Source organism: Python bivittatus, unplaced genomic scaffold (genome assembly GCF_059951505.1).
Source record: "Python bivittatus isolate LINGU-HERP-01145 unplaced genomic scaffold, Pbiv_v1 ctg000530_np1212, whole genome shotgun sequence".
NCBI lineage: Eukaryota > Metazoa > Chordata > Lepidosauria > Squamata > Pythonidae > Python > Python bivittatus.
Genome location: NW_028277085.1, coordinates 5,426,517 through 5,450,382, shown reverse-complemented (window position 1 = coordinate 5,450,382; position 23,866 = coordinate 5,426,517). Strand labels below are relative to the sequence as shown.

The window sequence follows — 23,866 nt, the reverse complement described above, 5'->3', positions numbered from 1 at the left end:
AGAAATGGAAAAAAATAGATTATTTACCTTTTCCTGATACTGTCGCCGTGAGGAATCCAAAGACTGGATAAGGGCAGTGGCGTGGCCGATGAACATGGCATAGCACGTGGCACCAACGATCATGCTTAACATGGTGAGCCACACATCAGACATGCCCACTGGGGCTTGCTGTCCGTAGCCGATACATAGCATGTGACTCATGGCCTTGAACAGCGCATAGGAGTACTGCTTCCCCCAGGAGTCATTCTAAAGAGACAGACAGACGAGAGTTACAGGAAACGAGATGGACAGAGTTGGGAATGTGAGACTACCTTCCTCTGCACACGGGGGCACATCAGCTCATGTCTGAAGGGTCAGGGATAGTAAAATGGGCACCAAGCCTTACCTTGTTAGTTCGAAGCAGGGAAGCACCAGTATCTGCTACTGGTGAGAACCACTGAGGCTGGGACCTCAAGAACAGGCAGTTGCAACCAGCTACCGTTCTAGTTTCTCATAATGCACCTGACTAGCATTTGTCTGGAGCAGTGGGGTCCATGCGGGAGGGGGGTGTCCAAAAAGGCAAGATGGTGCTCACAGCAGCACAATCAAAGCCTTGCCCATGTTTTTTGGGGATACTTCCACCCCCATCGGTGCCACTGGTCTGAAGCGTGGGGACAGAGCTCTTGTGTGGCTTGGAATATTGTCCTAGATGGGTGAACGTGCTCTTGAAACCTGGGCTGATCTTCCTGAGGATTCCTTCTTTGGCCTTCCACTTGCTTCTAGAGTAAGTGTCTGTATCTCTAGATGGACAAATACAGGAGGTTTCTGAATGCAGTGCTAGCAAACACAAAGATGTCCTCATAGACAGACACGAAACAACATGTAATCTCAACATGATCCAGAAATCCAAGGCACCTTCTCTATAGCCTCATAAGACCGTTATTTCCTAAGAAAGCAGGTCCAAGACTCTTTCTTCTATTAACTGGAATTATTTCCCTTCAAATAACTCCGTGGAACACCAGCACCTTTTTTTCACTCAGTAGAGGGCATTTTCTAAACATTCTGCATTTTACCATCAGTTAAACTGCATCAGCAACATTATTGTCCTATTCTGCTACAGGCACCTGTCTGCTGGGGCACCTTCTTGAGTTACGTCTTTCCACTTAATCTTTTCATGCTTTAAACTATCCTTTTGTTCACCTGATGAGAATGACCCACACCAAGGACGGTGAGGAATATTGATCATTTTGTACTCCAGATTAATTCACTCAATTAAATGATGATAAATGAATTGTTTCTCCTGAAACCTCAGATGGCACCCCGGAGCTGAGATAAGTCTCCAACTGGTTTAGACTGCTACAGTAATATCAGATATTTCTTGAAAGCACATACACACGCAGGAATACAGAGGAATCAAGTTGCCAGCTTTTACAAGAAGCATTTTGTATTTTAGCAGCCCAGTACAATCACCAGCCTCCTTTTAAAATGCTATTTGAACAAGCACAAAAAGTTGTCAGCACTTAGGAGTGTGTTAATATTCCCCATTTTTAACTTCTAGATTCCAAACAACACTTCATTTATGGAGCTAGGATGGGGATAGCTCCATTTTGCAACAAAAATTCTTTGGGTTTCATGGCTTAGGACTTCTTTTCTCCTTCCCTCTGGTCTTCCTTCTCCGATGAATCAACGGATGATCCCAGCAATCAGGGTTCATAGTAAACAGGTTAGCATCATGCTGGTTTCTCCCATGCTTCCACATTTTCCAGGAAGTCCTTAGTATCCCACAGACCCTTGGCACTAAGAAACCACTGACAAGGCTTTATAGCATCAGTAGTCCCACTCCATCATTCATCAAATGTACATGCCAGGCCTTTGCAGTAAGTTCTTGCTTGCTTGCTTGCTTTATTTATTTATTTAGAACATGTATATGGCCCCCAACTCAAACAATGGGACTTTGGGCACTGTACAAAAATCCCTAAACTAGTAGTGATTTTCCAGCTGTTCTTTTTCTTGAAGGACTCAGTGGGAAAAACTGAGCAATTGACTAGGTTTGGGTGTTCCATGTCAACAACAGGGAATTAGTTTGACCCTATGCAAGGCTGATTCTATCTGGTTCTTAATTTAACTAAATTTAAATTTACTTCAACTAGTCCACTGATCCCTTTTTGAGGTTTCCACCACATATTCACCCCACCCGCTGATCCAGTGAGCACATTGTAGGAGCAGGCCCTCAGGTTGGTAGGTCTAGAAAGAATAAGTTAGGTCCTTCTGAGCTTGTCTCAAGGCTGGGGGACCTTTTGGATTACAGTGGTACCTCGGGTTACGAACGCCTCTGTTAACGAACTTTTCGGGTTACGACCAGCTCCGGCTGCACAAATTTACCTCAGTTTGCGAACTCCGCCTCGGGTTATGAACTGGATCCACGGCCATTTTCCCTGCTTCCACACAGTTGCGGCTTCCTGTGGGCGAGATCGCGGTAGCAAGGAGACGTTCGGTGAGGCTTATGGTGTGTTTTGTGGCGTTTTGGAAGGTTTTTGGTGTGTTTGTCAGCATGGCTCCAAAGAAAGTAATTTGCTTCGGGTTGCGACCAATTCGGGTTGCGACCAGTCACGGAACGGATTAAGTTCGTAACCCGAGGTTCCACTGTATTATTATATTTGATACAAGCGGCAAACACTGCTGCTGTTTCTTGATGAAGTCACTTCTCTCAAGGGCATCAGTGGAAAGTTACTGAGCTGTTTCTCCTCATTTCCCAGCCACTGTCTTAACATCATTTCTCAAAATCAAGTAGGTCCAGCCAGGTTTTGTTCCTGGGAAACAATGTGTGTGCCATTCAGGCAGGACAGGAACAGGCAAAACCTTGGGACTGAGTTGTCCTGGGGACAGTGTGGTCCAGCATGGACAACATTCCAATCTTTGACTAGACAACCCAACGAAAGGGAAATGTATATTCAAAGAAATGCAACTTCAGAACACCACAAAGAGTGAGGTCTTCCTAAGCATCATCCTGTCTAAGTGAACTTTGCAAACAAAGGAGGTTGGGGTTGGGGGGCCACCAAGATGCTAGGGCCATCTTGGTAAAGAAGTGCAGGTAGGATCCCAACATTGCCTCATTCCCACAAGCATCAAATCCTTGACAGGAGGGTCAAAAATTGATAATATTTATCTCTTAGCATAAAATGATCACATTTCTCTCTCATCCTCCCTCTGGAAGGAAAAACCCAAACAGCTTTAAAAAAAAAATGGGGGAATGAGAGAGAGAGACAAACTGAGATCCAAATAAATCTGGAAGTCAAGTCAGGGTGGGACATTAAGGCAGTTGTCCAGAACCCCGCTCAAAAGAATGAACAGAAGGGTCTCTAGGTGTGAAAAGAACCCATCGTCATCTCAAGATATCCTCCACCCACCATTAAGATAATTTCAAGTAGGTTTAGATGTACATGTTATTTAAAACAAGGGCCATTTTTAAGCCATCTGAATCAAGAGAAGAAGTGTGTGTTGTCATCTAAGGAGACATCTCCATATAAAACTGTTAGAGAGGAACCCATGACAGACCCTGATTTTCAAAGCCTAAAATGTCTTGAACACATCCAAAAATTCATATTCATGCCCTTTGATCTGAATGCTATAGATATGAAAAGAATAAACTCTGCACAGCCTCAGAGTCACATCATCTTTCATTCATGGCTAGAGGTAGCTGAGACAGTATTTATTGGACTGGTTGTGCCCCTGTGTGGATCAATCATTCTGGATTTTATTTGTTCTACTTTGAGCCTTGGAACTTCTATTTTTAGCTTTCCCTTCCTTCATGGAGCTTCAGACAATGCACATTCCTTCCTCTTTTATCCTCCTAACAAACTTGCAAAGCAGGCCAAGTAGAATGAGAGGAATCAGCCTCTAGATCTTCCAGGAAGGGTTGAGAAGGAATGTCAATCCCAATCCCTACCAATTCCATGCTTTAACACCTACACCACACCTGTTTGCAAAAATCTGCATTCTCTTGCCTGATCTGTTCTGTGCACAGCGTCCACACTGGGAGTTGTGGAGAGCTGATGGCACTTCAAAAATAGATCCCTCTTTTAATAAACAGATTGTTCCTGCGGCAAGATGACACATCTCTACTGCTGCTTCTCTAGGAGAGGTGGCAAATGCTATTTTGGCTCGGTGCCAATGCAACTATTTCAGCGGGGGTGGGAGGGGGAAGAATCTGCCCTTCACATCTGAGAGTGGAGACAGGGGTGGCCACTTGTATCTACACACACTCTCTCACACACGTGAAGGAAATGCAGGATGCAAACAAAGGGCAAAACAATGATAATTTAAACAGAAGCACAATGCCTTTTCAACATAAGGACTGCAAATAGGTGACTAGGGTACCAGTTGCTCAACCTGCAAATCAATCTGTGAAGACAGAGGCCTAGATGTCAGACCCTGACCAAGAACAATGGTGAAACAGTCCAGTTGAGTTCAGTTCCTTTATTTGCTTACACCTTATAGACAGAATCTTGCCAAACTCAATCTATACTACAGCAACTAGGGGATCTACCCTGGGAGATTCTAGGGAGGGGCTATCCTGAACCTCTTTCACTTCCCATACTCCCCTTGAGGACTGTATTATCTTTTGTTCCCCTCCTGGAATGCAACTCCTCCCTCCTGATAGCCTTGATCTCCCACATCAATCTCCTCCTCGTAGATACCTTCTGTCACACCAGACTACCTATAATCACACCATTATGCCATCTGGGGGCCAGATTCAGAGCTACTACAAAAGCAGTGCATCTACTATGTCTGTGGACATCCTAGCTTTGATCTCTACCAACCACAGGAAGGGATGAGGAGGGCCCCCTTAAAGTCCTGGAGCTCCTGTTTACAGTCAGTGTCAAATGTGTTCAATGGTCCAAGGTCTGCCCTGGAATAAGAAGCTTCTCATGTTCCTTCACAAAGAGAGGTTACTCACTGTGGAGCCGTGTTTGCAGCAAGGTTTTTTGTTTCCAGTCTAAGCAAGAATTCAAGAGTTCTAACGTTGTCTTGTCCTCAGTCTAAACAAGAACTCAGGGGTATGGAGACAGCCTTTTTGTGCCATTGCAAAAACCACTGAACCTTTGAATCCATTCAGAAGCATCCAAACGGATTTGACCATTCAATCTACTTGACTGAGAGATCTGATCAAATCACTGTGAAATCAAATCTCCAAACTGGAACTTTGCCCAGCTGTGCAAATTGGAGTTGGTTCTGCTCACCTGTCATAGATAACCCTGGATTTTCATTGTGGTTGCTTTTCAATGCCCACCTGAGAAATCCTTTCAAGCATAACAACCAGCCAACTGGGACACCACAAGCATCACCAGTTACAAATATCTACAAATGGCCACCATCACCCTAATACAATGAATCCAGGCATTCATCATTCATGGATGTTGGGGGAGGATATTCATCTCTGACTGCCATGAATAATGAAATCCTGAAAAGACAAATATCACTTTTAGTTATTCTGTGGACTCTGGTGTGGTCCAAAGTCCAACGTTTGACTAAGTGAGAAAGCATTCAATTGCCTTGTTTACCAATCTTCCTCTAAACTGCTTCCTCCAGTCAACATTTCTTAATATCCTTGAAAAGTCAGCTAGAAAATGTTCTTTGAGTCAAGAGTAGCCTGTGTGCTCAGAAGCTGCACTCCAAAATGGGCCAAATCAAGAGAACAACTAACGTTGATTGATCTGAAATCTGAAAGTAATTTCACTGAAATGAATGAACTATAGCCAGCATGATCACTCCTCCATTTTCATTTAATGTTACAATTCAGCAGCACACTTCAGGCACCTCCCAAGGCTTTGCAGGGAAGGCTGTTCACCGCCATGGGTCTTAAGACATGCATCCCTGCATTAGAAACTCATCTCATTGATTTGTGTCCAGAACCTCAATACATGTCCAAAAAACCAGGGAGGCTGCTTCTGGCTCCATCTCAACTCTTTTTCTTAACCTGCCCAGAGCAGAGAAGACTTGACTAAACCAGGCTTTTGGGGCCAATCTAAAGCCCAAAGTAGTTGCCAATCAGTTCAACCAATCCCTCCTCCCTTCCCCAAATGGCCCCATAAATTGTAACATGGAGTTGGGGAATCTGCTCAGCTACAGCTCCCAGCATCACTAACCATTTGCCAAGATGGCCGGAGCTGCTGGGAACTGTAGTACAACACCATCTCAGTTACACAGCTTCCCAGCCCCTGAATTAGGTAGAATTCTACCTAAAGGGTTCATTCATAAAATACGATGAACTTTGGAAGCTGAGGTGGGAGGAGGAGGGCACCATTTATTTATTCCCCCTCCTCACATGTTGATGTTCATTCATTCATTTCTAAATAGGGCTGAGATCGTTTCCTGATGTCAGGTGCCCTGAAGTAACATACCACAGGAAGATATGAGGGTAATAATAATAATAATTTTATTATATTATATTATTATATATAATAAATTACTATTGGTACTATCTTTGCTTTCTTTTGCCGTAGTCATTCTACTTCTATTTGAATAATAATAATAATAATAATAATAATAATTATTATTATTATTATTATTATTATTATTATTATTATTATTATTGTGGGTTGCACAGTCAGCAAGATGCTTAGACTGGATTTGGCATTATTATTATTATCATCATTATCATTATTATTCCTTAAAGTGCTCCTTCTTTTTCCTCTCTTAAAACCACAAATCCTGCCATTCAGGAAGGCTGAAGGAAAATCATCTTCCTTCACCAAACCAATGTGGAAGTATTTTTAGGCTGCAATCGTGCCCTAATCTAGACTTCACTTTTTTAGAGGGTATAAATTTAGATTGACTTTCATCGCCTGGGTGTGCCAGCACGTGTGTGAACTGGTTCCCAGAGCTTTGATCATTTGGGCTTTTTTCACCCAACCTTTTTCATATATGCCTTGGTAATCCATACCTTATATCACCTATACTCTCGTTCACACTCCATCTGTGTGAAGTTGGTGCCTGGCAGAGAAACCGCACGCATTTTTTCCCCTTAATAATTCTTAGACAAATTGATGAAAAAGAATTGGCTGTGGAAATTTCTTGCAAAGAATGGGGATGAAATTCATATGGGTGGAATGTCCTATTTTTGGGCTTATCGTGGCACAAGGGAGCCATGGAATGGGTGCAAAATGTCCTGCCTCTCTCTGTATAGTCCTCTCTCTATCAGTCTGCAGGCCACTCACATTTCTGTAAAACCCAAGGAAAGGTATCATTAGGCACTTCTTTCCATGGGGCTCTTCCAGATTAGGAACTGTGGGCAGGTAGGCCGACAACAAAATGATGGAAAGATGTCTAACTAAAAATAGTGTTTGTCGTAGGCCTCTGTGCCACATCTAAGGTGAGAGCCCACTCAGAAGCACCACCTAGAAAAATCTGGAAACAATTCTCAAGCAACCTGAGAATAAGCTAGAAGAACAGGTGCCTCAACATATCATGATATGGAAAAAGGCCTTTTGCAATTGCAAAAGGAAGTGAGTTCTTGATCTTCAGCTTCCCATGGTATCAACCTAACCCATATTTTGATTGCAGCTCTCCAAGGAAGATGGATAAAATGACAGCTCATAAATGTAAAGGTTGGATGGGAATTTGGAGAACATCTAACCCTGTCCCTACTCAATGCAGGTATGGCCTCCTACAGCATCTCCCAAAGGTGACAATGCCTTTTCAATAGAGTCAGAAGGATTAAGCTTCAGTTTAAAAGACCTCCAGTGAAAGAGAGGCCACTACCACCTGAGGAAATCTGTTCTACTGTTGATCAGCTCTTACCTTAGGAAATTCTTTCTGGTGCCCAGCCAAACTAATCTTCTTTGTAATGTAAGCCCATTGTTTCTGGCCCTGCCCGCAGGATCAACTCTGAACATTTCTGTCCCTTCTGTTAAACAACAGCCCATCAGATGCTCGAAGGCAGCTATCATGTCTCCCTGCAGTCTTCTCTTCTCTAGATTAAACATGCCCAATGCCTCCAACCATCCCTGGTTAATTTTTCCTTCCAGATACATTGGAAGTTATGATTGGAATGGACAATAAAGGCTTTTTTTTTTTTGCAAGAATCAAGGAAGACCCAGAAATGAGGGGAAGGCCCTGTAAAATATGGGAGATCTGCCCACCTTCCCAGGGAAAAATAGGAGCCATGGATACATCAGCCTGGTCCCATTGCTTGAGCTTAGAAAGCCCAACTATAAGAAATCACTGGGCTTTTCAAAAGCCAGAGGACCTGAGATTCCAGAAGTAGGAGGCAAAACAATATCCTGGCTTCTCTCATAGTTATACACTTTGCATGTTTGCCATCTACCGCAAGCCACTTTAGAAAACGTGATCAAAAGGTGGGCTTCTTAGACAGAAATCAGGGAATGCTTCAGCTCTGTTGAGAGCACCAGACGTGGTTAAGCAGGGCCAAGCAGTTCTGTGCAGCCAACCAGGCTTTCAAAAACTTACCACCATGCGATTCAGCGACACCCAGCAGTCCCCTGGAAAGTCTTGGAGCATGGGCACCAGGAACTGGAGACAACCATCCCAATGGCATAGTAACAGCATCATGCCAATCAAGTTGACGATCCGTACCACAGCACTGGCCAGGTCGTAGGTCATGTGGAAGATCTAGGAGAAGAGGATTATCCAGTGAACCCTAGAGATGCAACCATTTTTCAGAATACTCTCTTATCATTATAGGTTCATGGGGTCAAAGAGATGTGAGAGCCACTGTGTGGTTTGCAAAAGTAGCTTCCAGGCAAAAATTTCTGAAAAGAATAAATTCTGAAAAGGGAGAGCAAGGCTGAGAAGTTCACTGCCAACAATACAGAAATGTTGAGTCATTATCTTCTTGGGATGGTAGACTTCTCAAGCTAGACCACACAACAAGCCAGTAGGCCAGAGGATTACTGGCCTGACCTCACCAACAGAGCTTCCTGGCTCCATGGAGGAATCTAAAATTTCCAAATCCAGTCCATCTCTCTAACCACCACACTACATTCTGAAGTACCAGCTCCACTTAAAGAATAAGTCCATCCAGTCTACAGCCCTCTTTTAAACAAAAACACATTGGAAGCATTTCATGGTGCTCCAAGAGACGGCAGTTTCCAAGACACAGCCTTGGTGCAAATAGCCTCGAGTCACAGGCATATACTGACAAGACAGCTGAGTTTCTACACTGCCAACGATCAGAACTGGCAAGACCCGTCTGAGAAAGATCTCTTGCTTGTGGAGAAGAAGTTGATGTGGCAGGGTATGGAAGTGTTGGAAATGTAACTGACTTATTTACATGGACATCCCAGCCAAACCTGCCCAGTTGCCAGGCAATCCCTTTGTTCAAGTGACTTATTTTGTCCACAAGGTAGAACTGTTCCTTCAAAGCACTACAAACGTCAGCCGAGGCAGAGGTGCTGCGTTGTGTGAAAGGCAGGAGTTAACATCCCTTTAGACATTAAGCAACTCACAAAGGCCACCTGAAAAAGGCTTTGCAATTCTCAACACAGTCATTGCCCTCTAGGAGAAATAACATCACCAAAATCCTCTCCCAAGAGTCAGATTAAATTTGAGTGCAAACTTGGGCTGGCCCAGAAATATAAATATAAATATAAATATATATAATACACTCCTGTCTGCCTTTCTGAATCAAAGTGGTACCCAATGGTACCCGAAATCAGCTAAATTATTTTGGCATGTGAGATAAACAACATCGCCCCCCCCCTCAAAAAAAATCAAACACATTTCTCTTCATGCCTGGAAGTAAAATTAGAAGGACAAAATAACTAACAGAGGGTCACAGTAGATGGCAGCAGCTAACCAGCCTTGGCTGATCTTGAAGATGCTAAGTAGGGTCCAACCTGCTACTTACTTAGATGGGAGACCATGAAGAAGTCCAGGACTATAAGCTAGAATGAAAAGTTGAAGATCAGTCTAGAAGACAGCAACAGCATTTGTATCGTTGCCATGAAAGGCACAGGAACATATCCATGGTATCACAAAGAGGCCACCTTGACTTAAAAGAGATGTTACCTTTTCTGAAGTAATGGGTTCCTTGCGATTCTTTTATGATATCACCGACTGACACTCTCTTTAATGGCAGAGCCTGCCCTGATACAAATCTATCCCACTGAGGTTTTTCGTGTGTGCGTGTATGTTTTACCAAGCAAATCGCTTATTTTTTAAAATTAATCTTTATTTTAGAAAAATGTAAAATACCAAGATACGCTAAAAGGACAAAAGTAAACTGAACAATCCTTAAACTTAAAAAAAATGATAGAAACCAGAAAAAGAAAAGAGAAGGAAAAAGATGACCAACTAAAAAAAACAACAAAGTACCTTAGATATTAAGCTTGCAAACAGTTACTGATTTACTAATAAATATAATATAATGCTATAGTATAAACAGATACAAAATATTATTGTAAAATATTGTGACATCTCTGCCAAAGAAAAGCATGTTGCTTCATCCTTTGATTGATTAGTGGAAAATATGGCCTTTTCCAATATAGGTAAGTTGTACATTTCCAAAAGCCATTCCTTAACACCTGGAGTAATATCACTTTTCCAATTTCTCAATATTATTCTTTTAGACACCCCCATGCACGATGTAACCGTAATTCCTGACAAATAATCAAATTCCGAAGTTTTGATAATAATTCAACATCACTCTAGACTAGGATTAAAAAAGCGGGTTAATTTGTGATTCCACGTGTTTCATTTGCCCTCGCCTGGTGTATGAACGAGATGATCCTTGTTAAGCTGTAAATTGGTTTCATACAATTATATGAAAACAGCAACTGTGTGTGTCTGTAACCTGAGTTTAGCATAGTGTGGGAACCCAGCTGAAAAAAATAAGTTTAGCCCTTAACTAAATGGGCAGTAAAAACAGGTTTTTTTAATTTTTGTTTTTATTTTTACTTTTTTGTGGCTTTGAATCAGTCTTGACTCCTGGCAACTGCCTGGACAAGTCCCTGCAGTTTTCTTGGCAAGGCTTTTTGGAAGTGGTTTGCCCCTGCCTTCTTCCTAGGGCTGAGAGATGGGGACTGGCCCAAGGTCACCCCGTTGACTTTGTGTCTAAGAGGCACTAGAACTCATGGTCTCCCAGTTTCTAGCTTGATGCCTTAACCACTTAAGCACTACCCATGCTGGCTCTCACTACCCAAAACAGAGAAATTATTAAGAAGGTAAGAGAAAGGACCTTAAAATGTTGCAACGGTTGAGACATGAACACTACCACTGTTTCAGGGGCATCTACAGGATCAGGGTGTGGAATATGTAGGACCACAAAAGAGGTCCCAGCTGGTTTAGTGCCAATTTGAGGGGATGTATGGACAGATGGACAGACGGATAGACGGATGGGCAGAGCAGCTGAAAAAAACAAGTCTTTCTATTAGAGAACCACCCTGCTCCACACTGCCTACCCCTATCATCTGTCCATCTGTCTCCTCATCCGTCGGTCTATCCATCTGTTGGTCAATATGTCCATCCGTCTGTCCATCTGTCCATCTGCCCATCTGTCCATCCATCTGCTGGACAGATGGACAGACGGACAGATGGACAGGCGGATGGACAGATGGATGGACAGATGGACAGATGTCTGCAAATGTCTTTCCAGGGGTGAGTACCCTTTGCTTTCACCCCTGCTGGCTGGAGATGATGAGAACTTCCACTCAGCAACATTTGGAAAGCCACCTGCTAGGTACCCATGACCAGTGACAATTCAGGGCAGCCTGGAAACTCCTAATTTTTTTCTGTGAAAAGTTGTTGGCTACATCTTTTCCCTTTTCCCCAACTCTTTCTAGTAGCAGCAGCTGCTTTGAGAGTTTGGAGGGAAAGGAACTCTGCCAATGCACAAGCTGGCTTGTGCATTCTGCTGGCAATATTGCTGATACTGCCAGTCACCACTGGCACAGATGTCTCCCTTCTCATCATTCCTCTCTCCCTCTCCCCAGACTTTGTGCCAAGTGTCAGTCAACCAGGCAGATGGATTCAGCTGCCCCCAGCCCCAGGCTTCTCTCAATTAGAGAAGCAAACCTGCTAAAAAACAAGAAGGAAGGAAGGAAGGAAGGAAGGAAGGAAGGAAGGAAGGAAGGAAGGAAGGAAGGAAGGAAGGAAGGAAGGAAGGAAGGAAGGAAGGAAGGAAGGAAGGAAGACACCATAGAGTCACTTGTCTGAGATAGGCAGCTATAGAAATTGAATAAAATAATTAATTAATAACCATGGGAAACCTAGAGACAGAGAAGGAGAAGATGCAATCATGGTGTGAACCACAATTGGCCTTTGCATCTGCACTATCCAAGATAGTGCAACAAGGCAAGAAAAGATTAGAGAGTCAGGGTGGTGCAGTGGTGAGGGTGTTGGATCACCACCGGGGAGAACCAGGTTCTAGTTCCCCTCAACCATAGGAGCCCCTGTGGCTCTATGGTGAACTCCCACCCTCATCCATGGAGATGACAGAGGGACTTTGAAGATATTGTCTTAGGAGAAGGGAGATATGGTTCAACCACAGAAGCTCTCTGGGGTAAATTCCATGGTTCAATTTCCCTCTTAGCCCAAGAGCCAGTGGGGAGTAGTGGTGAAGGTGCTGAATTAGAAATGGGGAGGCCCAGGTTCTAGTCTCTCCTCCACCATGGAAGCTTCTCAGGGGGCTTCAGGCCGGTTGTTCTCTCTCAGCCCAAGAGCCAGGGTGAGTTAGTGGTTAAGCTACTGGACCGGCCCTGAGGAAAGGTTTAATCCCCACCCTCCCTGGGGGACCGGACCAGTCACACTCTCTCAGCCCAGGGTTGTTGTGGGAAAAAATGGGAGGAAGAAGTACTATATATGCCACCTTGAGCTCCATACAAAAAAGCGGGATATAAGTCAAAGAAACAAATAGGGATGGGCGAGAGCTTTGACAAAGCTTCCTTGAAGCATCTTTTCTAAGAATTTCAACGGCAAAGCAGCCCCTGCTTCCAAATGTCCACCTTCATGGCCTCTCTGCTCCTCTTGGGCCCACAAATGGGGCTACTGCAGACGTGCAAAAGCCAGACTCAACCCTTCAGCCAACCAGAGCAGTCAACCTATCAAGGCAAAGCAAGAACCACTGACTATGTTGAGACGCAATACTTTGGCTAAAATGGAACAATTGCTTTATCCGCCCCTAGCATCCCAGGGCAATTGTTGATCCAAGACTTAAAATAAAGGGGTCCCCCCTTGGTTGCTCTCAACATTTTGGGGAAGGACAAGCACCCCAGAGGCATGTTATAGCAGAAGGGTAGACTCAGAGCTTTCTGAGTTTTTTCACCTGTTTCATTTCTGTTAAATTTACACCAAGGGTTTGCTATACCGTTTTCCTGTGTTTCTAGCTTCCAAACAGTGGGAAATTGTGCCATCAATGTTCTGCAGTTGTGGCCGGAGCAGAGAGCTGGGGCCCCAACAAACAACCTAAGAGCACCCTGGGGACCCCCTTTCCCACCAGCCTGGCTTAAAAGTAGGCTATGACTCTTATGTTGCTTTGTGCCTGAGAAAGGTTGAATGGCATTCGGTCAACTCCAAGCTAGAAGGGGCCACAGCCCGCCTTAAGAGAAGATTGCTGTTGAGGGTCTTGCACTGGCTGGAGATAAGAGGCAGCTGTTGACAGCCCTGATGAGTCTCATCTAGAGGCATGTACATGTCTTGAGATGGAAGATAACAGAAAAGCATTTATTGATATGGCTCCTTTTAGAGCAGCCCGTTCCTTGAGGAACCCGCTGTGCCTTTCACCCCAACGTGGAGAAGCTATAAATGGTTGGAAAGGCCCTTGAATTCCTGACACTTCTAGGAGTAAGTTCAAGAAGGACACCCTGCACGAAGTGAGCATTATTGCCCTTTCAAGGGTAACTTCAGAGGAGCTAAACCAGGAATAGAGGTGGCAATGAAATTTGTACAAGTCTGTAAATGTGGAGAGTCTTAATTTTTGGAAGCTCAAGACCCAAGCCCAACTCTTACTAGGATTGGCCATTTGATATTTCAGTGTCTTTCATGAAGATCTCACTTTCATGCCACCCCAATCTGAAGAGACAAATCGTCCAGTTCTCACTGACTGGCAATTTTCAGTTTTGAAAAAAATCAACCCAGAAAAGAGGGATTTCTATATGCAATTCCTGGCCAGTGGCGTGCACATCAAGTGTAGTTAAAATGCATTAGGTATGTGGCAGGGCTGATTTATTTATTTAGAAGCCCCATTTTAGTGTTAAATATTCACAGAGCAATTTGCAATGAGGAATGTTGCAAGGTATGTTTAGGGTTAACAGATACAGACATGCAGACAAGGGGAGAAATTACATGACTCTCGCAAAGTATTCATTATGAAGGGAAAGGCCACGTTAAGGCTCTCTTAAATGTTTCTACCAAAGATGCTTTGCCCCTCATGCCTAACATGGGGGTAAAGTAGGAAAGCTTCTTTAAAGTACCCAAGTCCCAACACCCCAAATCTGAATGAAAACAAGGCCCTAAGCAAACTTAGGTAGAATTCTGCACAGCTCCCAAAAAAGACACAAGAGCATCTGTTTGAACTTGCAGAAAGAAGAGCACATCTGCCCCCCCTCCCCAAATGTCAGAAGCTGACACCAACTGCAGACAAAATGTTATTTCAGATACAGCAAAATCCATATAATCTCATTGCAGTGGAGAAGATTTTGACCAGATGAGTTACAGCACCTTCAAGTGCTAACTGTCATGGATGGACCATTTCTATTTTTGTAACAGAAGATAACTGCAGTCCAACATGTAACATTAGTTTCCAGTCTTCTCTTTCTCTTTCTCTTTCTCTTTCTCCTTCTCTTCCTCCTCCTCCTTCTTCCTCCTCTTCCTCCTCCCCCCTTCCCCCTTCCTCCTCCTCATGTGCTGCTTCTCAGATTAGGGCAACAGAACTGCATCAAAAGAACGGAACTGTGATTGCTTTAGATGCCAAGTTGAACAAGGCAAAACAGTAACACTGATGGACATTCAAAGCCTCCAAACCTGATGTCATTGGATAAATCTACTGGGAGTAAAAAAACAACTCCAAATACAAACATTTAAGAATTCCTGAGATTCATGTTACACACACTGCTGAATGGGAAGAAGAAATTATTTACCAACTGGGCAGAAATTCTAGATTTTGGCAAAACCACTCTGGCTTCAACAACATAGACTTGGGGGTTCTTTCTGTGAACAGGACCATTCTCTGATGCTTATTCTTAAATCACAAGGAAGAACAAGCCCTAGGAATTAAGGTTCATCTATACAGGAAGTGGGCAGAACAAGACACAAGAACAGACAAACAACCCCACAAATATACAGGTTTATATTCCATTTTACAAAATATTGGACATGAATGTCTATACCTGTCTTCCTTCCACCTTTCACCTCCAGATGCGCTACAGCTGTAAAGACTCAGTCCCACTCAGTCCCACTCAGTCCCATTGATGGCTTTTAAATTCTTTTTTCTAAGTTTGTTAAAACACATAAACTTCTTGTGTGTAGTAATTTCATTTACCTGAAAGGCATGCTAAGCAGTTTGGGAGTATGTCGCAGAACTGAATGACCATCCAGACAAGTTCTCTAAATAACAATATGCATTTAAAAAAAAATCTGCAAATGTTGAGTTGTCTACATTGTCATCTATCAATATTCCTGGCTGCATGAACACAAAATCCGCCACAGTTTGGGCAAAGCCAGCCCACAGAGAGTGATTAATTCCATTTGGAGTGTCAGGAGATCAGACCGGTGTATGCTCAGAATAGCAGCTTGCAAAGAAATTAAATTCTCCCACTGCTTCTTCAGTGGCTCAATTGAATTTGAGAATGGGCGGGGGGGGCCCTCCCCAATTTGCTTGGCTGCCCTCCAGGAAGGGGCCACCACTGCTTATCTTAGCACATGGGTTCCTGGTGGCAAAGGGCATTTTTTGGGTAGATCTGGGTTGGTTCAGCTAAAGCGGTGGTCAACTGAGTCTCAATGCATGAAAGGTGTAACTGCATCTCTTGCAGAGCTCCAGTGGTGTGGCAAGAAATGCTGCAGGCCAGGAGCCCAATCTTCTTCTTCAAAGCAACATCAGGCATGAATGAATGGTTCTCCAGTATGTATCAGCTTGACCCTGAATGATCAGAGTTAGGTAAGAAAGGGTCTTAAGTCCTTTCTCTTTGCAGCCATGCCATACATGCATATTTCCCCCACCCACCCCGCTCATTCCAGGGATATTAAACCATCAATTTTGGAAATTTGAAGTGCTAGATTTTGGACCTAAGGTCTAAAGAAATGGAAGAGCAGCAGTGGCCAGACAGAGTGCTTCAGCTCCACCCCTGATTAACAAGAACTCCTTGGAGGAAGAACAATTCCAAGGAAGATTTTAGCAACAGGTCTCTGACTGGTGCAGGAGATGACACCAACAGCTCCTGAAGGAACAGCCAATTCAGAATGCTGGTTTTGACATGGCCAAACCAGTACCATCGACTCATGAAAGGAAGATGCAGGGGAGATCCCCAAAGTTGGCAGAAATGCTGAAAACCAGCAAAAGCACGTTCTGAGGCTATGGAATACTGAGAAATTTGGGGGGACATCAGTGGTTGAAGGAATGAGGGGGAAAAGGGGGGTTTCTAGAGAAGAAAGCACCCCATGAGGTCTGGAGCCACCTCTGAGAAGATCCTGTGTGTTGCTGCTAACTTGCAGTCTCTGCTGTTGATGCCGATTGGAGCCCATGGTGGGGCCAGCTGGTGGGAGGAAGAGGCCTGGCTGTGAAGGTGCACCAACCCCACCAACTGGAACCCCCTTGAGAATTTGATTTAGCTTCTCTGTAGGGGGCACAATTTTTAGTACCAACACCAGCAATCTCACCTCTCTACTCCTCTTTGGGGCCGATTTGTTGAGCCTAATCAAGGTATGCAGCAGTTGCTCTCTTTTAGCATACTAATTTCTTCTGCGTTCCAGGATGTCCACAGGGGGATCAAAAAAGTCAAGACTGCAAGATAGAAAAGGTGGGGCTTTGATGGTTGTGGGTGCCCACTTGATCTTCTTTTACCCCTCCCTGAAGACACCCTTGCTTATTTTCTATCCATGCATGGAGATGCACCTTTCCCCATTCAAAACCAACCAACTCTTCTGGGTCTTCCCAGACATGCCCTTGCTCCCAGGAGGAAAAAGGGTTGGCTAGTCATCTGAGAGCAGGGCAAAGGGAGCCCACAGCTTGGGCCCGCTGCAGGCATTCCCACTGATGCCAGCTGTGTTCCTGATGGCAGCTGTGCTCCAGCCCTCCTCCCTGAAAGCACTCGGGGGAAAGGATAAACAGCTTGCTCAGCCCACTCGCTTCTCTCTTCAAGGGATTTTCTATCTGCATAAAGCACAAGGCGATGCTTTTGTCCAGCATGCTGATGCAGCAGCATGCCTTCGAGTGCATCCCAGCTGAGTCACCTCCTGTGACTCCGCAATGTGGGAGGAACTTGCCCTGCCCTCGCCTCTTGTCAATGTCTGACTCCAGCGATGAAGAGGTCACTGCGATGGGAAAGCAGCAGGCTTCGCATGGGTTCGAACCCTCCACCAATCTGACACAGCACTCCTGGGACTTAACAAACTCCAACCTATGTCTACCAGTCTGTCTGTCTCTCTTCCTGGAGCTGTGAAACTGGTTGGGCCAAAACTGGAAAAGAGCCACCTAGGAAAATACCCTTGCTGCTCTTTACGCAGGCTACAGATGGTCAAAATCTAAAGCAGAGAGTACAATAGAAAGAAAAATAGCTAGATGACAAGATCCATCAACTGTGGAACAGTCTACATATGGAGATGGTGGGTCTCTATCTCTGGAGGCTTTTAACAAGAGGCTGGACAGCGATCTCCCATGAATCGTTGAATTGGTTTTCCTGCACACTGCAGAAGGTTGGACTAGATAAACCTTGTGATCCCTCCCAACTCTACAGTTCTATGACTGTATGATAAAATTTGGATTAGGGACCATTTTGATGGCGTTGCACCATGGCAGAGAAGCAGACATGAATATAATTTAGATACAACACGGATAGAATCTTGCTACAGTCACAGCTCTAATCCCACTGAGATTGCTTTTTTGCCGTGTTCTGTCAATGCATACATGATCACATGTGACAGTAGGAGAGAAAGGGAAATTGCAAATACATTTTCAGCCAAAGGTGTATGTACTGAGCCTCCCGGAATTTCTCCCAGTTAGACACTATATTTCACTGGAACAGCAGGACAGAACAAGAGAATAACAGCCAGGTGAGTGAGGATCTACTCACATCTAATTTAAGTAAATCTTGGCTGGGCAGCTTCACTTTTGTTTGAAGAGGAAAGCAAAAGGAAAATGACAAATTGGCTCTTGTAGACCCAGATCTACTGCTAAGAAACTGTTAAAAACTCCAGGGAATGATGTTGTTAGCAGTTTCTCTCAGAAAACCAACCAGGATTTCCTGCTGAGCTGAAAATTAATGTTGAAAATGAAGCAGAAAAGCAGTTAATTGACTGCAAGATGGGATCTGGCACCTGATCCCTACCTCTCGTGGGGGATGTCCAATTCAGATTCCCCAAAGGTGTCTCCACGATGAGCAGTTTCAGACAAGCCGCCAGAGGTAGACAAGGCAGGATTATGGAGTGAGATTTCCAGCATCTTGCCATTTGAACAACTGGAAGGCATAATCCCACCTAAGAGGTGCCACTTGCAGCCCCAAGTGTCCAATCAGACCCCAAACATTTTTTGCATCCCCCCTCCGAGTTGCTCACAACTTAATTTCAGTAGCATAATTGCTGAAAAGGGGGCTGATTTCTACCCTTTTGACAAGGAAAGGCCCCCAAACTGCAGTATTGTTTCTAAAGGTTAACATTAAAATATTAAGAAATGCTCCCATCTTCTCCAACCCCCATAACAGAAACATTTCAGAGGTTTACCTACTTTGATTTTCAGAGTCCTCCCACCCTCATCCCAGTTAAACCATTACCTTCAACATCTGAAATGGCTTCCTTACACCACTACAAGCAACCTAGGGCATTTCAAGTTGTTAAGCAATCCCATATCAGTGAAAAAAGATGTTCCTCAGGAAATCCACGTCTGGGAATCAAGCAAGAAAGGATGATTTTCCTCTCTAAAAAAGTTGCCTCCTTGATGTGTACTTCATAGGAGGATGAAAAACAACAAACTAACCCCCTCCATGAGCTTAACCTGAATTCATTAATCTGGCAAACAGGATAATAATTATGTGTCCGCAAAGTGTCTCTTAGGTGATTATTTTCACAGTGGTGCTCTGAAAATAACTTTGTCCACATGGGTACCACCCATTAAACCTTCACACCTCTTAACAGCCAACCCTGGAATAAAGCTGGACTTCAAAATCGGAGGTGGCTCAATGCTCCTTGATTGGCCAAGGAATGAAAAGTAAGGGCCCACTCCAAATCACCAACCTGTGACCCCAAGACCCTTTTGGTGGGAACTTGGGTACCTTCTCCAAAACGCAGCAGTGCTAAATGTTGGCAGCCCTGTTTCTCATCATTTTGGGGTGGGATACACCTAAAAACCATTCTATAACTCCCGATAGACAAGTCTATCCCAAAATAACGGGGGAAGAAACTGAGAATCATAGCCGCATACCTACAAGTATGATAGAGCCATGCCCGTTCTGACTCATGGCCCTGCCAAACGCAGCTCCCCCAAGGGTGGACTCTTCTTGCTCAAGCCATGTGACAGAAAGGAAGCCCACTTGGTCCCCCTCTTCAGCCAGGAGTTCAAGGACCATTCGCAAGTTGAATGAGCAGCATCTTAGCATCAACATCCCTACAAGCAGAAGACCTACAGTAGAAATCCACCACTCAGTGAGGCAAGTACATACAAGAAACTTGCTTCTGTATCCAGGGACAGATATACAGACACTCACATTCAAAGCAGCCAAATAGCAATGTTTCATTTCTTACTTCAGTGGAAAACATCTGTGTTTTCTTGGAAGGCAAAACTAATGGCTTCTACAAATAGCAATGCTGTTCCAGAAGAGTACACCAAAAGCAAGGCTTCTGTGAATCAGGGAAACCCTTCCTGCATTTAAGAAGGGTGAGTCCTCTTCTCTCTACAGATAGCCCCATCAATCATAGCTGTGTCTTCACTGACTCAACATCCTGAAAGATGGGAATAGATGTGGTCATCCATGAACACCGACCAGCAAGTCAGAAGACACAATGAAAACTTCTTAATCTCACCACACATGAACAGACTCAACCATGGTTTCAACTGGGAAATGGTCAGCGTCCTAGACCAAGCCAAATCCAAAAACACTAGGGAATTCCTGGAAGCTTGGCATTCAGACAAATCAGCCATCAACAGACACACAGAGATAAACCACATTTACACACCATTCAACATTCTACATGAAGAATAGGTTCCTGTGGGAGAAAGAGGGATCTTTTCTCTATTCTGGTTTTTTGTGCTCAGCAGCCCAGACACAAGAAAGAAAAATCATGGAGTTAGGTGTCCTCTTCCCAGCTATCATTTCTCACCAATCAAATGTTTGCATCTCATTCTGCTGCAGTGTTAGGAGCCAAGCACAGGCCTGAGACACTTGAATGTCCTTGATAACAGATCTCTCTCTCACAGTGGTCATACTCTTTCATAACCTTTTCATTATCCTTCTTCTTAAATCCAGCCATGATGCTTATCAAACTCCACTTTTACTATCACCAAGCTAGCCATCTGCCCCTTATCAAGTTCCCTAATCACAGAACACCCCATGGAATTCAAGCTGTGGTTACCAGAATTAGCCTGATAAAACCCACTTTACTCTCCTTTCTCCATCCTTGCTCCAAAATGTAGCAATCAAGTTATTCAAATATTTACCTTTGGTTTTTAGCCTATTACGCACTACTCGTCTCTCCATTAGCCTTTTTAGAAATCAGACCCTTCCCTAGCCCTGGTGGAAAGCCAGATTGCAGCTTCTGGGGAAGCGGGGCAGGAAGAAATGGCCACCAGCACGTCTGGCCCCACCACCAAATAGAGCGAAGTGTAAAGAAAAGGTGATGTTTGCAAGGCTGAGCAATCCATCATGAGACCTACATTGTGGTTCCCTGGGATACTTGGTCCTGCAATCTGATTTAGCAGCCTATGGAGGAACCACCCAAAGTCTAATGGCACCCTCCTGGTCAGCCAAGCAATGAATGGTAGAGCCCACAGAGGGATACGTAGGGAGAGAAGATGGGGAACGAGAGAGGAATCAGTTGCATCTGACAAGCCAATGATTTGCCATAGATTCCCAGCAGAGAATTTTCAGTCTGAATTTGAAAGAAGATTAAACTGAAGGATCCAAAAACACTTCCTTTTCTTTACATTTCATTGGCAGAGGTGAAATTCTGGGATGAGAGAGGGAGGCAACATTTGCAGCAATCCCTAGAGATTCTAAAGAAATAGATATGGTGGTGCCATCTTAGAAGGTGTATGAAAATTCACCAGTGAGTCTCATCTCCTTGCCTTCAACATTCATTCCCCCTTTCCGAAGAGTGAACACCTGAGTTCAGCCTATAAAATATCCAGCACCAGTAACTGATTTTTCTCCTCAGCTCCTCAGAAAAACTACACAGTGAGAAGATTTGGAGGAGAGAAGCAGAGATCCTGTTTCATTGGAAGTGCCTCTGTGAGAAGTCCAGCTCAAGAAACAACAGAGCCAGTGGCCCTGGACAAATAGCCACTTCCAGTGGTGGCTTCAGGGCAGGACTTGGACAGAGACCCAGGGCTTTCTGCAGCAGAAGGACTAGGAGAGTCCCAGAATTGCAGGATCGGCTTAGCAGATTTTGAAGTAAGAGAAGACAAGACATTACAATACCTGGATGAGACTATCTGAATGGGTTCCCATTACATTGTTAAATTCAGTCTTAAATAAACTTAAAATCCTTGTAAATCTTGGCTTGATCTGGTGCCCTCCAGAGAGGCTGGAACTACAGCTCCCAGAATTCCCAGCCAGCTTAGCTGAAATAAAGGACTATATTTCTAGGGGCTTCTCTTGGGAGCAACCAGTGTAAATAGATCCAGAAAAACCCATCAGGGTTCAATACGTTCTGCCTTAGAATGGGCATCTGTCCACACCCCTTCCTCCTGCACTCCTTAGGACAGCTACTTTGTCTATACTTACCTCTTCCCATTGATGGATATACCGTATGAGCCTAGACAGTCTCAGGAGCCGCAAGAGGCTGAGGATTTTGGTGAAACGCACAATCCGCAGAGCTCGGGCTGTCTTATAAACCTCTGAATCGATGCGGGTCTCCACAATCAGGAAAATATAGTCTACTGGAATGGATGAGATAAAATCCACCACAAACCAGCTTTTGAGATACTTCATCTTAATCCTCTGGGGGTCAAGGATGATCTCCGTGTTGTCCTCCACCACAATCCCCGTGCGAAAATTGAGGACCAAGTCAATGAGGAAGAAGGTATCTGAGACCACATTGAAGACAATCCATGGGGTTGTGTTCTCATCCTTGAAGAAGGTGATGCCTACTGGGATGATGATCAGATTTCCAACCATGAGGAGCAACATTGTGAGGTCCCAGTAGAACCTAGAGGGCAAAACAGAGACATGGGACAAACACAAAGAAAACACCGATAGGGTCTAAGAACTGAGATGTGCATCAACTCTGTCCATGAACTGGGCAAAGAGCAGCAGGTGTACACTCAGAAATAAGTAACCAAGATACCTCTGAGCACACATTTAGTTCAAGAACTTGCTCTCAGTGCTAGTGTTCATAACCTTTCCCCACAACAACCAGAACCCATTTGTCCTCTCAAGCTTTCATCTAATTTGAGGAGGTCAGGTCAGACCGAACGTTTCTTCTGTTGTGAACAACTGGGTATCACTTAGGACAGCCAGTCACACCTCACCCCACAAAGGAACTGCATCACCAGGAAACGAAACAAACAAAAAGTGGATATAAAAAAAGAGTCATTCTATCAGTACCAAAGATATCGAACAATACAGATCCAATCAAGGATTTCCTATTAAGCTATCTATCTGCTAGATAGATAGATAGATAGATAGATAGATAGATAGATAGATAGATAGATAGATAGATAGATAGATAGATAGGATGGATGGATGGATGGATGGATGGATGGATGGATGGATGGATGGATGGATGGAGATAGATAGATAGATAGATAGATAGATAGATAGATAGATAGATAGATAGATAGGATGGGTAGGTAGGTAGGTAGATAGATCGATCGATCGATCTATGTAGCTGCAAATGAAAGAATAATGCACAACATTCTTCAGAACATTTTGTCCCAATTTTTAACATTGTTTTTCAATTGTTCTGCTTGCTTGCTTACTTCCTCAGGTAAAAGCCCACACACATTTACATCGTTCCTTAATACTGACAAGGGAGATTAAAACTGGAATATTTCTCTCAATAAAAAGAAATTGCAAACGGCTATTTAATGCAGCACTCTTATTCAGCAAAGGCTCTATTAAAAGAAGGGGGGGGGCTTTGATTTCTTTATCTGCTCCCAAAGTATAATTATATCTATATAAACCTTTGTCAGCAAGTATTTCTTCAATGTTTTACAACCACTGAGATACTCCACAGATTTATCTCGGGACATGTCAAATGGCAACATTCTGCAATATTAATATCAGTCACAGAAGCCACATTAATTCCCAGTAATCTGGGATGGGTTTTTTTTTTAGGGCTGAGCTGGAAGTTCTCAGATTAATTTTTTCAGTCCCAAACTGAGCCTCTGGGGAAGCTAAAAAAGGTTCCTTTTTCCCTTGAAATCACCTCCTGTTGTTTCTGGGGCTGATTTGGACTGAACCCCAAGGCAACATCATAGAACCAAATGAAATTTGGTTACAATAATACCAGAAACCAATTTAGAATGAGACCAATTATTTCTCTCTCTCTCTGATGTCTTCTTTGC

At 43.9% G+C, this 23,866-nt stretch overlaps 1 protein-coding gene across 1 annotated transcript in view; it reads right to left on the bottom strand.

Moving 5' to 3' along the window:
* HCN4 (hyperpolarization activated cyclic nucleotide gated potassium channel 4) overlaps nt 1-23,866 on the bottom strand; it is a 52,687-nt gene that overhangs the window by 13,685 nt on the left and 15,136 nt on the right. The window contains exons 2-4 of the mRNA XM_088148451.1: nt 22,083-22,506; nt 8,449-8,610; nt 28-246 (exon numbers count right to left, since the gene is read on the bottom strand). Coding sequence (XP_088004577.1) covers nt 28-246; nt 8,449-8,610; nt 22,083-22,506 — 805 coding nt within the window. The remainder of the gene's footprint in view (nt 1-27; nt 247-8,448; nt 8,611-22,082; nt 22,507-23,866) is intronic.